The sequence below is a fragment of the Carassius auratus genome, chromosome 18, assembly GCF_003368295.1.
Source record: "Carassius auratus strain Wakin chromosome 18, ASM336829v1, whole genome shotgun sequence".
Classification (NCBI taxonomy): Eukaryota; Metazoa; Chordata; class Actinopteri; order Cypriniformes; family Cyprinidae; genus Carassius; species Carassius auratus.
Genome location: NC_039260.1, coordinates 12,531,054 through 12,544,750, shown reverse-complemented (window position 1 = coordinate 12,544,750; position 13,697 = coordinate 12,531,054). Strand labels below are relative to the sequence as shown.

The following is a 13,697-nucleotide window of genomic DNA, read 5'->3' as shown; positions in this document are numbered from 1 at the left end:
CAGGACATACAGCTATTGTTAGCATAAAAAGGTATGAGCAGCTTTGGTAGTGGAGGGTTTTGTCTGGAATCATGAACTGCTATGAACTTTGATCTTTTTTCTCTCTTAGTGACAAGAAAAGAAAACCAGTCATAAATCAGAAAGAACAATGGCAAAGCAAGAAGATGAAGAAAAATAAGGACAAAAAGAGCAAAATTGGAAAGAACCCATAAAAGAGATGCACTTTAAAATTACATTTTTGAATGTATTTGTGTTGTCTTGGTTCTCTGGACAGTATATTTATTTAAGACATAAGTCCAAATGAAAATATGATTTTTTTTTGTAAGACCTATAGAGACAAGACCAAATAGTTGTAAAAAATTTTGGCAAGACTCAAGCTCTGCAGGTATTTTCAGTGAGCACACAAAAAAATGTTTACATTGTTGTTTTTTTCTTTTAACCACATTTCAATATTAATATTCCCATGGTGTAGTAGACCTCATGTTTTTCTCTGAAAGCTGATTTCAGAAACAGTCTGTAAAATAAACGATAATCTTAAGGTGTATTACTTGTGTACAAAATATACTCAACATTGTAATGTTTAGTAAAAATGCTAAATTTAAGAGGTGTACACTGTACATAATTTTGTCTTCTTTACACACAGTTTGCAAACATGTAAAATTGCCATGCATATGCAACTAATATGTTTATATTTAACGTTTATAAAATTTTTAATACTTTTGTGTTTATGTGCAGTGCACTCTATTATATTTTAATGTTACACTGTTTTTAAATTTCATAAACCACATTAGCTATCATAAAAGTAAATCAGCACAAACGGCTCAGGCCTGGACACCTCACAGTCACTGAGCTGACCACAAACTCCTCTGTAAATCAAAGTATTCTAGAGTCAAATGTGAGGCCACATGTCCAACAGCTAAACCTTGGCCAAGACCAAGTCATGAAACTGGGCAATGATCCCTAGCACACCAGCAAATCTACAACAGAATGGCTGAAAAAGAAAAGAATCAAAGGTGTTGCAGTTGCCCAGTCAAAGTCCAGACCTCATCCTGATTGAAATGCTGTGGCGAGAGCTGTTTACAACAAATACCCACAAACCTCAATAAACTGGAGCAATGTTGTAAAGAAGAGCTGGCCAAAATTTCTCCAGAACAATGTGAGAGACTGATAAAGTCATCCAGAAAAGCATTACTTCAAGTTATTGCTGCTTAAAGTTGATATACAAACAACTGAATCATTGAGTGTCCTTAGTTCGTCACCCACGGCTTTTCCATATTGGCTTTATTTTTGCTAAATAAATAATGACCCCCCCCCCCCAACTGTATATACACATGATGATGGCTGGCTCATTTAATTCTTTTCTATGGTGACAGGTGATGCACCATGCAGGTGACTCCAGCGTACCTCAGTCTTTGTAGAACCTAATGATCAGGCTATTATTTCATGCTGTAAACATCCTCCTCTTAAGTCAGGTGATTGCCTACGATCAATGTTCAAAGATTCTTGCATGTTTAAAAAACAATCATCAGAGCACATAATTGGTAAAGCTGACATAATTTATTACATTGTAGCAAAACGTAAAGCACATTCATTTACTCCTGAAATAAAAAGGATACTCAAACAAGCCATTAAAAACAAAATAATATTACCAACCAAACAATTCATATCTATTTTATGCTTAACTTTAGTTCTATATATTTTATAAATTTATACATACTTTACAGTAGAACACTGGTTGAAAACCATGAAACCATAATGAATTAAAATGAAACAGCTTGAAATAATGCACTGGTGTTGCAGTAGTTAATTCTTTACAATTTTCAGAATCGTTTGAATCAATATAGGGTAATATAGCTATAAATATAGGCCAGATTAGCATTGTGAAAATGACAAAAATTACATAAAACAATATTTACTTATTACAGTAATGGTGTCATTATTGTTATCCTGTGTATTTCTTTTATTCTTCACACCTTTATTTTACACATTCATTCTTTAAGATGGAACTGCCATAAAATAAGAATGCTGAATTATATTTTCATGTTATCTTCCATGTGTTTTCTATAAAAATATGTAATAAAAAAATGGCTAAATGTGAATTTGGGCATGTAACATGACATGAACTATTTGTTGCCGAGGTATAATATCAAATGGCTAAATGTGAATAGACATCTATACTATGAAGTTTGGCCATGTTTGTGCAAATCAGACATGAAAGAACAAAAAGACACAAGAACAATAAGCGTACAGTTAATTTCTCTAAACACAAGTTTCAAGTACAGTCCCTTTCCTCAGTATCTGCACTTTTGGTAAGAGAAGTGTGATTGTCCATTGATAATTCTGTTAACTAATTACATACTACAGCAGCCTGTTTCAGGATATCATAACTCAATATTGTTTTGTGTTGATAATACCACCACAGTGATTTGTCAAAGTCTTTGCTTAAAGACAGTAGATGGTCCTTTTGTATATGTGAGGATGGAAATATTTGACACGACAGACAAATGCATTAGAGACACTGAGAAGAGCTTGAGCTGCTAAGAATGTGTGGGGAGGTCTTGCTGGTGACCTGGTGCCATAGGCTGATTGTCCCCAGGTAATTTTTCCACAGCAGAAGGCACTGCATCTGTAAAGAAGAAGAAAAAAATAATAATAATAATAAAAAATTAATAAAGAGAGATATATAGATATATATATATTATGATAGAAAATCTATATTTTATTCCTTATGATGTGGCAAAATGGCATTGACCAGAAAAATGTAAAACAATTACACTGACCTTTGGCCTGCACTGGAGGCTCTGTTTTCTGTGTTTTTGACCGCTCCATGTGCTCTACTGCCTAAAACAGAAGAACAGTAAATTAAAAAAAGTGTTGAGGTGAGAGAAAACTAGCTTCAGACATTTCCATTGTCTTAAAAATTGAATATTGTAGTGACAACAAAACCAGCATAAGAAAAAAGCAGTGGACCAAAACTCAATCATATACAGCAGACTCATTTAAATGTGTGGGGTTGGTAATATTACATTTACATTTAGTCATTTAGCAGACGCTTTTATCCAAAGTGACTTACAAATGAGAATAACAGAAGCCAATAAAAGAGCAATGATATGCAAGTGCTATTACAAGTATCAGTTTTTATATATATTTATAAATTTATTTCTGTGATGCAATGCTGAATTTCCATCAGCTATTACTCCAGTATAAAGTGTCACATGATCCATAAGAAACCATTCTAATATGCTGGTTTATTATTACAATTATCAAAAGTTGCTGCCAAATACTTTTTTTCAGGATTTGTTAAAGAATAAAAAGAACAGTATTTATTCAAAATATAAATATTTACTAACGTTATAAATATTTGCTATCACTTCAATTAATTTAAATCAATTGAACACATCTTTGCTGAGTAAAAAAGTATTGCAGTTTCCCAAAAAATATTTGTAAATATTTAAAAGTAAATGATATTCTTTTTTAAAAAGACTATAAATCAGCATATTAGAGTGATTTCTGAAGGGTCATGTCACACTGAAGACTGGAGTAATGATGCTGAAAATTCAGCTTTGCATCACAGGAATAAACTAGATTTTAATGTATATTAAAATAGAAAAACTTTATTTTACATCATAATAATATTTCACAATATTACATTTTTTCAAATAATTGCAGCCTTGATGAACGTAAGAAACTCTCAGTCTCCTACCTGCTGTAGCTCTATTTTCTGGGCGTTCAGTTGTTCCTGTTGTCTCTCCAGCTCCTCCTGCTGTTTCATCAGCTCATTCTTCTTCAGGTTCAGGTCTTGCTCCTCTCGAGCCAGATGCTCCTCAAACTCTCTCAACTCTTCTTCAGTGTAGATTGGATTCTGTTCCAGAGTCTCGGGAGGAAACAGACAAAGGACATTTTTACATAAGGAAAACTATTTTATGAAATGTACACCACTCTTTAGAAGTCTGGGGTCTGTACGTATTTTTCAGTGTTTCTGAAAGAAGTCTCTAATGCTTACCATTTCTCGATGTATTTGATCAAAACTATAGTTATAACAGTAATATTGTGAAATATTATAACAATAATATAATGTAATTTATTCCTGTGATGGTAAAGCTGAATTTTCAGCAGCCATTACTTCAGTCTTGAGTGTCACATGATATTTCAGTTGTGCTGCTTGATAATTTTGTAAAAAAACACAATTAATTTTTTTTATGATTCTTTGATAAACAGATAAGCATTTATTTGAAATGGAAATATTCTTCAACATTTTAAATGACTTTACAATCTCTCAATGAATTTAAGGTGTTCTTGCTAAATAAAATACTGTATTTTCCGGACTATAAGTCACACTTTTTTCATAGTTTGGCTGGTCCTGCGACTTATTTATAGGTGCGACTTATTTATCAAAATTAATTTGACATGAACCTAGAGAAATTAACCAAGAGAAAACATTACCGTCTCCAGCTGCGAGAGGGCGCTCTATGCTGCTCATTGCTCCTGTAGTCTACAGTGAAAACATAGAGCGCCCTCTCGTGGCCGTAGACGGTAATGTTTTCTCTTCGTTCTAAATAAATGTGACTTATAGTCCAGTGCGACTATAGAACATAGTTTTTTTCCTCATCATGATGTATTTTTGGACTGATGCGACTTATACTCAGGTGCGATTTATAGTCCGAAAAATCCGGTAATTTCTTTCAAAGGAAAGAAAAAAATGTATTGTTCCCAAACTTTTGAACAGCGGTGAACCATTTTTCTTATTGAAAAGCAGTTGACAGATAAGGAAGGCTTTGTTTCACGTTGACCCCAAAAGTACAAAACATTACCTCCCATCCATCTGGCTCCAGAAATTCTTTTCTATTTGTGGCTGTGATAAACTCATCTAGTGAAACGAGCCTGTCTTTGTTAGTGTCGACCTATGGACAAAACAAAAAAATGATTACTAGTGGACCATCTTTGAAATAATATCATAAGCACAAAGAAGAATTCGGTCCCCTGCTGTGATGCGCCCACCTCATTCATCACATGTTCTCTCATGCGAAGTCTCTCCTCCTCCATTTCCATCATGTCATCCTCTTCACGCGTGGGATCGTAGACTTTCTCTAGCTGAACATGGTGGACACAAGCAGCAGATTTAGCACCCCATCAAAATCCTCTAACTTCTCTATTATGATAGCTCTGAATGGAAAGGTTTTTAAGGGGAACCTCTTTGGTAAACAGTGCCTCTAGCTCTTGCTCATCAAAGTAGCCATCTCCATTCGTGTCTGTAAAAGCAAACAGATGTCACAGTTGTGCAGTGATACAATCCAAGTGCTCAGCACAGAGCGGCTCAATGATCTCACCATGTAGGTTGAAGAATGTCTTTGGGTCGAAATCGTTGGGATCCAAACCATCGGCTTCCTCCCAGACCTCTTTCAATTGATCTTGACTGCCCTATTTACAACACATACAGACCAAATCTATGCATTGCTGGTTGACTGGATGGAAACCGAGCTGAATGTGAGCTTGGGCGGCATTTACACGGACGAAATGATTGGAGAAGTTTGGATTTTTAGTTCAAGGAATGTATCTTACAGGGTGATTGATTTTGGCATGTTCTGCATGTTTATTCTTCATCTCTTCAAAGTGTTCCTCCTCTTTTTTGCGTGCGTCCTCATCCAGTGTTTTGAGATGTTCCCTCCGATCGTGTTCCTTCGCCATCTCGTACTTCTTGAAGTCTTCATGTCTTTCCTTGTCGAAGTTATCCAGGTCATCAGTGGCCTCAATTTGACAAAATACGGAAACACAAAGAGATGAAAATGTAAATGTGTGGAGACCAATAGATCATTGCATACTGTAGATCTGAGAGTGTGGAATGAAACCAACAGGAAGTCATGACATGGAGCCTACCGATTTAATGAGGCGATCCAAATCTTCCACTTCGAATGTGTGTGGATTCATGTGATTCAGATGTTCAAACTGTTTCAGAAGCGCCTGGTGGTCCACTGTCAAACCTTTGAGGAAATGAAGAGCGTGTCATTTTTCATATAGAAGTTTCTTGTCTTTGCAGCAGGCCGGAGTTACAGGTTTATAAAGTAAACTGTGATCTGTAGAGTCTGATAAATGGCTCTTTCAGATAAAACATTCTGTATCCTCACAAATCTGTGCTCTGTGAGCCTGGCGACCATAAATGAAACAGGACATTTTACAAATGCTCTAGTGCAAATGCGAGCCACAAAACAATAACATAAAAAGTGCTGCCTGTGATACCTTTTTCTCCATTCAGGTCTTGTTTGACTTTGATTAGGGTGCGCAGTCGGTTTACTTCTTGCCTCTTCAGCTCATCAAGTTTAGTTCGCACATGATGGCTGACAAAGTCCAACTCTTTAGCAAGTTTCCCTTGCTGTTTTCACCACACAGAGAACGAATCAGTGGGGTGTTAGATAATCCGATTAAGCCAGTCTGCAAAGTAGAATTGGGAAATAAAGTGGGGCAATACCTTGATCTCTTCCATGTCTGTGTTATGAAGCTTCTCTCTGAAATGTGGGTCCTTTTCCAGGAAATCAATAACCTCTCTGAGATATCGATCATAGTGCAATCCAGTGTCCTAAATGAATTGAAATTAGATGTATGTACAGAGTGGAGTAAGGAAAAACATTTGTGAACATTTGCAAAATGACTGAGCAATCAGAGTTAGTCTATGTAAGCTGAACACTCCTTTCTTCTTTTATGGCACAGCTTATTATAAGCATCACATATTTAATGCCTGCTTACCAAACCTGTTTGAAATGTTCACACTGCATATAAGAAAGAAGCTTCACACCCATTTTAACACTATTTATATAAAGACATGTTTTTTAAAATAGTTATATTTTTCCAAAAGAGAGAGAAAAAACATTAAATCATATTACTTACGGCACTTTTAGGTGGCTCCGGTTCCTCTACTGGAGGGCTCACTTTGGTTTTATCCACAGCAACTGGCAGTGCATCCAAACAAGCCCAGAGACACAGTATCAGGAAGAAGTGTGATGCCCCCCACATCTGTGAGAGGACAAGAACATCACCGTTGTCATTTCTTATATAGCATGTTTGAGAAATCTACGACATAATATGATTAATTAATTATATATTATTTTATAGAATAATTGTATCTTAATTTTTTATGTTACTATATAGTCATCTCTTTAATAAATATGTAATCAATTATATATTTCTAATAATAATACTAAACATTTTATATGAATATTATATAATTATATATCATCATTATTCTTATTCTTGGAATAATAGTAATTCTTATATATTAGAATAAAAATATAACAAATGAAATATAAACACGCACATACACAGACACACACACACACACACACACACACACACACGCGTCTATAGACTTCTATTATTTTTATACTGACCAAACAATATTTTTATCTCCTAACCCTAAACCTACCTCCTACAGAAAACCTGTATGCATTTATACACTTTAAGATAAACATAATTTATTATTTTCATTTTTTTTTTCCTCGTGGGGACCAATGTCAGCAATTTCAGGTTTTACTTTTATTGTGCATGTAGCATAATCAAGTAAACACACACACACACGTTTGTTTTTGTGAAAAGTTGAGACATAATGGTTTTTATACTGTACATTTAAACTGTATATTCTATGGCCCTACACCAACCCTACACCTAACCGGAAACTTTGTGCATTTTTACTTTCTCAAAAAAAAAAAAAAAAAAAAAAAAAAAAAATAATTCTGTATGGTTTATTAGCCATGGGTTATGTCCTCATATGCCACCCTCTCCTTGTAATACCTGTGTCATACCCATGCCATTTTACAAAGTTGTGTCCTGATGTGTTTTATATATATATATATATATATATAAAAATTAGACCTCTCTCTGTGTGTGTGGGCATGTTGTTGTGACATATCAGGACTAAACTTTGTACAGTGACATGGTTATGGCATTATGGTTATGGCATTATATATATATACATATATATATATATATATATATATATATTAGGGGTGTAACGATACGCGTATTCGTATTGAACCGTTCGGTACGACGCTTTCGGTTCGGTACGCGGTACGCATTATGTATACCGAACGGTTCGTTGGAGTAATTAATTATATTTGAAAAAAAAAAAAAAAAGAGAGAGAAAGAAATATAATGATATGCGTTCAACAAGGTAGCCCAATAACCCAAACAACGTAAAAGGCAACGCCCCTGACACTCCCGAAGAAGAAAAAAACACCATCTTATATGTTTATGTTAGGCTACTCAGAAGGCGCTCGCTCACTCAGTACGCGCTGAAGGCTCGTTGCAAAATAGACAATGCGTTTAACAGACTAGAAATGAGAAGATCCTCCAATAACCAACAGGTCTGGTGTTTGGGTGCACTTTGGATTCCCTTTAAGCTATAATGGTGATGGCAAGAGAGTGGTGGATAAAAAAACAACGGTATGTCACATCTGCAACATGACAGGGTACACCAGCGGGAATACAAAAAAAAAAAAAAAAAAAACAGCGGGAATATCTGGGATATATGCGTCAGTACTATCTGGGAAAAGACGAAAAAAAGGAGAAACATGCACGCAGCAAACTATCCCTGCAGCATTTAGACACTAGCTTACAGGGAATCCAACCCAAACACCAGACCTGTTGGTTATTTTAGGATCTTATATTTCTGGTCTGTTAAATGCATTAGACATTTTGCAACGAGCCTTCAGCGCGTGCTGAGTGAGCGAGCGCCTTAGAGGCCGTTCACATATCGTGCCTAAAAACGCATGGAAAACGCTAAGCGCGTCTTTCTCCTGAGGCGTCTGTCTTTGCTAAGCAACAATGACGTGCTCTCTCCATGAGACGCGGAAATTTCAGCGAAGGATAAATGGATTTGCAGCTCTAAAAATCGCTTGCAGTAGCTCTGCTACTGAATTTATTTCAAAATTGCAATCCATATACAACTATGATCAGCTGTTCCTTCATCTTGGCTGAGCTCTCAACGTTGTTACGGGAAAGGATGAAGCTGATTGGTTGGTTCTTGTCACATGACCCGCGGTGCGCTTGCGGCATTCTGAAAAGTTGAGATGTTTTTACATTTTGCTGTATCTAAAACGTATCGAACCGAACCGAACCGAACCGTGACATCAGTGTATCGTATCGAACCGAACCGTGAATTTTGTGAACCGTTACACCCCTAATATATATATATATATACACACACACATACTAAAGCAAGATAAGTATATAGTTATAGATAACATTTAATAAAAACTAAAATAAAAGGACAAATTACGGGTATTTGTTTTTAAAGGGAACTTCTTACAGCCAAAGCGTGACGTCACTAAGCATGTGCAAGATAAACCTGGTCAATTCCCGTCAGTCTGTCACAAGGAAGACATCATTTTCAATAATTACGAGTAAATAAATCCAACGTATGTGTTCAGACTTAAATCATATCGACAATTAAAAACACATTAGGGACTATATGACTTCATTTTCTTAAATTCTTTCTATGAACACAAAACTATATTACTCCACCATTCATGTCTTTACATCATCATCAGTAGTAAAACAGCACGGCAGCTGACATTATATGAAGCAACAAGTGAACACCTACCCTAAAGGATCCCCTGAGAGTTGTATTAATAAACTTGATGTTGCTGTTTTCGATTCGATCAAGCGTCACAGATATGATTGCTCTGAGAGTTAATTTGCCAACTTGTTTTACCCGATGTGTGCTAAACACGGTTCCTTAACGTAAACCCCGCCTGCTGTGACGTAGAGCCACGCCCCTCTCTCTGCTGATTGGAGAAACCATCGCGCTTCCGCTTTAGATTTTTTTTCGCGTTGCTCTATCATTGAACATGCAATCTGTCTGTCAAAGGTTCCCATGGTGACTTGGCAAGTCCGCTTGTCAGAAGAGGTACGTGGCGTTCGCGAGTCCACCGTTTACACGAGTGTCACGAGCGCTTCTTCATTGCTCCACAGAAAGCCAACGACACAACTGTCACAACAGCTTTCATCACTTAGTCTCGTCTGTGTTGTTAATAAAGTGGGCCATGATGCTACATTCCAGAATGATGAAACTGGAACAAACAGATATTTGGTTTAGAAAAAGAAAAAAGGTAGGAAGTTGGAACCACAGAGAGAGAGAGCGAGCGCGCGAGAGAGATTATTATTGCTATTATTGCCTATTATTGTTATTATTGTTTTTCTTTCTGTATAAGTATTCTAAGCTTTGGCGATGTTGTATCATTTACATTCATGTCAATAATCCAATATTGAATTGAATTGAATTGAATTGAGAGAGAGAGAGAGAGAGGCTAAATAAGCTTATAGATCAGTGGTAAGAACCGAATATGTTCTCCCATATTTTCCAGTTTGTAAGTTTTTGTATGAAGTAAACGGTGAGTTAGTGCAGTTTTAGTCCGTTTTAAATATTTTCCTCGTATATTTTGATTAATCACTCACTACCTCTCCTCCCAGTATATTAAATTACTATATTAAATTTAATACAATTTTATACAGCGCTTTTTACGATACAAATCGTTGCAAAACAACTTTACAGAAAAGTATGTTTCTACAATATTTAGCAGTAGTTTATAAGTGATGACTGTCAGTTAATGCACATATGGCAGAAATGTACGGAAAAATAAACTAAGATGTAATCAAACAGATGATGAACACTATTAACAGCAATTATTATATGATGCAATCAAAATTAAAGAATCATTTTGTTGTTCTGATTGTTGCTTCAGGGTTGGCATCATCTAGGGTCATCTGAGGGGTGGGCATCATCTCTTCTCAGGTGTTCTGGATCCAGAGCTTGTGTAAATCCTGGTTACCACGGGATGTCAATCCCATTGTACAAGTAATTAGCAAAGCTGCTGTTCCAACCAAGTAAAATTAATTACTTTAACCCAAGCTAAAGAATAATAATTCACATTTGATCAGATATAACTGCAGTCCAAGATGATGAGATGCATTATTTGAATGCTTGGCCAAAGATATGTGTCTTTAATCTAGATTTAAACAGAGAGAGCGTCCCTCAGAAACTATTTAGGATTAAAAGAGCATAATGCACCTGTTAAATGTCTTGAAATGTAGACATCTGAAGTAGACTAAGGAATTAAATCCACGAAGGTTTTGTTTCGTTGTGTATTTGTGTGTGACATACAGCTAGATTAGACAACTATATAGATTGGTTTTAAAAAACTTAAACACAGCTCAATATAACACTCAGTTCTAGACCAAATCAACATAGCCTAAGTTAAATATGGCTTTTATAGTGATTGCATTGTAGTCTGTTGCTGTATCCTTAGATAATGGGAGGGTTCGTTATAAAATATTTCCGTATCATTTGCAATGTATACATCTAGCCATTAGATGGCACTTTAAGTCTACCAATGAAATACCGCAGTTTAAACATGAGTAGATACAGTATCAAGCGCTTGTCAATGTTTATGTAACTGAAAGTAAAGGCACATACAAGTTTAAGTTTTTCTTTTCAAAAGGTCATGAAACCATAAACGTTAAATCTGAGATTTTAACCGAGGTATATGTGTTGAACATCACTGAATACAATGTTAGATTTAATTGTAGGGGAAAGTGGTCAATTTTGCGATTTCCCCCTCTATTTTCGATGAAGCGTCCGTGTGTCTATTATTAATGAGACTGAGTTTTCTTATCTTCTATCAGAAGACATCAGTCTCTTAATTATTCAACTATTCTTTCAAATGACAGACATGTAAAACTGTTAGATTGTGCAGTAGAATAATGGCTTGAATCACCATGAAATATATAATGATTTAAATGGCATACTTAAAAAAAGTAGATCTGTTTAACAGGATTTAGAAGGTTTATTTTTATTTATTCATTGATTGATTGATTTAGTTCTTCCCATTCCATCAATGGTCCACACTCCAGTCCGTAGATAGCGGGAATGCACCTGTCGTTTGTTTGCCAACCGCCATAAAACTCCAAAAGAAGAAGAAGAAGAAACAGCTTGCGCAGTAGATGAGAGAGGCGGTCATGGGGCGCAAGTGTTTGTTTTCGTGGTGTAAAAGTTCGGGTGTGTTGCATGGCTTTCCCCACGATGCTGCTAGGGCTAGACTGGCTGCGGGAGGTTGTTTGGCCATCAGCTACCGACACATCGAAATAGTTTGTCTGTAACAAGCATGTCTCTCGGTAGAGCTGCGAGAACATCAGAAAGGTGGACTTTGGCCTTATTTATTTGAGCAGTTTGCGTCTTATGAGTGATGCTGTACCAAGTCTCGAGGACTTTTCTATCCTTTCAAATGAGGTCTGTCTAAAATTCAAATAAGCACTCGTTATACAAATCTTTATATTTTGATAATACCTCAATTGTATGGATCAATCAAACTTTTAATACAGACTCAAGGTACCAAAAAAAAAAAAAAAAAAATCCACTATGGGAGAACATACAACCCATAGCAAATAGCACACAGAATAAAGAGTTCCACAATACAGCAGTACCAATGTCTCCACAGCTGTGGCTGATACCATGTAGTACTAACTAAAAACTTTATAGAAGCATTAAGTCGGCAGATAAATCTATACATAAGATTTCATAACAGCATTTTAAGAGTGATTACTCTTGCAATCAGAAACATTTCACCTGCGCTATGCCAGGGTCAAGTTCGGTTTTAGAGACGCAGATCTCAGCTTCAACCCTAATCAAACACAACTGAACAAGCTCATCAATAATGTCTTCAGGATTACTAAGTTTTTTTTTTTTTAAGGGTTGGAGCTGAACTCTGCAGAACTACGTCTCTCCAGGACCTAACTTGCCTACCCCTGCGTTATACCATCTAGGTATCGTTAGTAAAATTCTCATTGCGTCATTTTAAGCTACTTGCAGCTTCGGTAAACTGGATGTTCTATAGTTGAGCCACAAATGAGCCGTATAAATTGTACGGTATGCTTTAAAAAGTGACACCTACACCTCATCTGAACAGAAACTAAACTTACCTAAAAGTATATTCGCCTGCATATGCATCATCTGGCGTTGCCTTTCAATATCATAACCTGTCATGAGTTCAGTGATAAAATGTCCAAGGTATTTTACTTTCGCACACACAGTGAGACTCTTATTAGGCAAATTGAAAACCAGAAAATTTTTAGTTTTATTTTGGGGACACTATTACAAACCCCAAAAGAGCCATTATATTGGGGGCATACCAATAAACCAGGATTCTCACAATGTATTCTGGCACCCCTCTTTGTCTCATGTAAAGAAAATCATTGGAGCGTTTGCTAATTAGTGTAATTACTCGTATAGTCCTATATATATTTAATATATTTTACATTTGTTTGGGAAATATGTCTTTGGAAAATAATATAACTGTACTGTCAGCCTAAAGTGTGTCTGATATGTATTGTCAGTCTGAGATGTGTTGTGAGATGGCATGTCAGACCGAGGAGCCCGCCAAAAAAAGATGCTGCATGTCAAACCCATGCAGACATAAAGCACATGTCAACGCAACACCACTGGAAACCCGATCGAAGGAGCAAGAGTTTATTGTACACTTTACAGTATTTAACAACAAAAATCGTAACCAGTTACATAGTATTTAAGATTAAAATATATTGGGCACTAATGTATTTATTTTATTTTGAAATATCTAATATCATAGGCACTCAGCTGAAGAGAAAAGGCATGTCGGTTGCAACACTCATTCCACATCATTCATAGCACTAGAGAA

General features: G+C 36.0%; 1 protein-coding gene across 1 annotated transcript; it reads right to left on the bottom strand.

The window, feature by feature from the left end:
- Nucleotides 1-1,537: 1,537 nt before the first annotated feature.
- On the bottom strand, nt 1,538-9,750 carry LOC113118477 (nucleobindin-2). The gene is made up of 13 exons (XM_026287689.1): nt 9,590-9,750; nt 6,880-7,005; nt 6,464-6,571; nt 6,235-6,367; nt 5,875-5,978; nt 5,560-5,745; nt 5,328-5,418; nt 5,191-5,249; nt 4,999-5,091; nt 4,812-4,901; nt 3,704-3,874; nt 2,781-2,841; nt 1,538-2,626 (listed from the first exon to the last, which is right to left on the bottom strand). Exons 2-13 carry the CDS (start codon nt 7,003-7,005, stop codon nt 2,538-2,540), a joined length of 1,311 nt encoding a protein of 436 aa, XP_026143474.1. The 5' UTR covers nt 9,590-9,750; the 3' UTR covers nt 1,538-2,537.
- Nucleotides 9,751-13,697: the final 3,947 nt, after the last annotated feature.

Coding starts and splice junctions, on each gene's coding strand:
- LOC113118477 (XM_026287689.1), bottom strand. CDS start 7,005: ATGTGGGGGGCATCACACTTCTTCCTGATACTGTGTCTCTGGGCTTGT. Junction 6,368..6,463: donor CAGACATGGAAGAGATCAAG/GTATTGCCCCAC, acceptor TGGTGAAAACAG/CAAGGGAAACTTGCTAAAGA. Junction 3,875..4,811: donor TGGAGCCAGATGGATGGGAG/GTAATGTTTTGT, acceptor TTTCCTCCCGAG/ACTCTGGAACAGAATCCAAT.